The sequence below is a fragment of the Lycium ferocissimum genome, chromosome 1 (genome assembly GCF_029784015.1).
Source record: "Lycium ferocissimum isolate CSIRO_LF1 chromosome 1, AGI_CSIRO_Lferr_CH_V1, whole genome shotgun sequence".
In the NCBI taxonomy this organism is placed as follows: Eukaryota; Viridiplantae; Streptophyta; class Magnoliopsida; order Solanales; family Solanaceae; genus Lycium; species Lycium ferocissimum.
In genome coordinates, this window is record NC_081342.1 from 39,137,729 (window position 1) to 39,139,053 (window position 1,325).

General features: G+C 42.9%; 1 protein-coding gene across 1 annotated transcript in view; it reads right to left on the bottom strand.

Moving 5' to 3' along the window:
* Positions 1 to 1,018: 1,018 nt before the first annotated feature.
* The window catches only part of LOC132064415 (clathrin heavy chain 2-like), a 2,895-nt gene continuing 2,588 nt past the window's right edge, over positions 1,019 to 1,325 (bottom strand). The window contains exon 4 of the mRNA XM_059457393.1: positions 1,019 to 1,029. Coding sequence (XP_059313376.1) covers positions 1,019 to 1,029 — 11 coding nt within the window. The remainder of the gene's footprint in view (positions 1,030 to 1,325) is intronic.

Consider the following 1,325-nt stretch of genomic DNA (forward strand, 5'->3'; position numbering starts at 1 on the left):
TTCCGAGAGGTTCGAATGGTCTTTTAGAACTTGTGCGTATGTTTGTTTCGGTTCCCAATGCACTCAGGTGCATTTCGGGACTTGGGTTGGGAAGTGGATGTTGAGGTATCGGAGGTTGACTTGGTCACTGAGACCTCCGTTGGGAATTCCGAGTCCACGAATGAGTTCGTAGCGTGTTTTTATGTGTGTCTGCATATTTGGTATGTGAGCAGATGGCCTCGGGTGATAGTCGAGATTTTGGGTTGAGATTATGATTTTTGGGGGAGTTTTTGGTTACGGTTCCTCGCTATAGCTGCACTGGCAGTACGGCCGACGGCATTGCTAAGAGCGGTAGCCATACGCGCAGTGGCTAGTGCGTATGGTAGGCCGACCGTGTAGGTTTGAGCGAGCATCGAAGCGGGACCGCCGCATCGATCTCGTTGTCATAGGAGCGGGCATCGGGCAAATACATTCATTAAATGAGTATTCAAAGCCCTAAGTTTCTCATTCTTTATTATTTCGACTTTAGTGTTATTGGGAGCATTTCAAGGTGATTGTTGGGGGAAAATCTTTGTGGTAAGTCCTTCTATCTTGTTTGCTATTCCATTTTCCATAATCACCTTAGGATTCCATTATCATGCTAGTTCACCAAGAGTTTAAGAATTAAAAGAGGGTTCAATGAGTTCTGTTTTCTAGGCTTTGTAATGTCATGACCCATTTTAGCCTAGGTCATGCGAGCAACTACCATTTTCACCTCGGTAGGCGAACCCTTAACTCAACGTCCACAATCAATAATTATAATAAAATAGCGGAAGAGGTAAAATGATGTAAGTCTCACAATATAATATAATATAGATAAGTGCGGAAGTAAATGAATCCACCCGCATCCGGTCCGGTCATACAAGTAAGTATCTAAATCTAAATACTAAGGTCCGAATAATAATACATAATGTCTCAAATCATGTCTTGAGTGAAAAGTAAGACATAAGCAATAGAAGAGTCTTCGAGGTCAGCGGACGCCATGCTCACTCTGAAAAACTCAAGTGGAAGCTGAAGAGTCGATCAGCCACGAGTCAGAGAAGTACATCCTGTCACACCCCGATCCTACTAGGGTGTGATGGGAACCCGACCCCATATTCGGAGCCGAGCGAACCCGCTGACTCTTATTACATACATACTTTTGATTCTTAGATTAAACAAAAATAAAATACATAGTAAAACTTTCAAAATCTTTCGTCGTTTCCACTCAAAATACAATCGGTAAACATAAGGGCTCGTATCATAATGTATAATAGAAACGCATCGGCTCGTGGAACCATTTCCAAAAGGGGACACACTAAACCTGT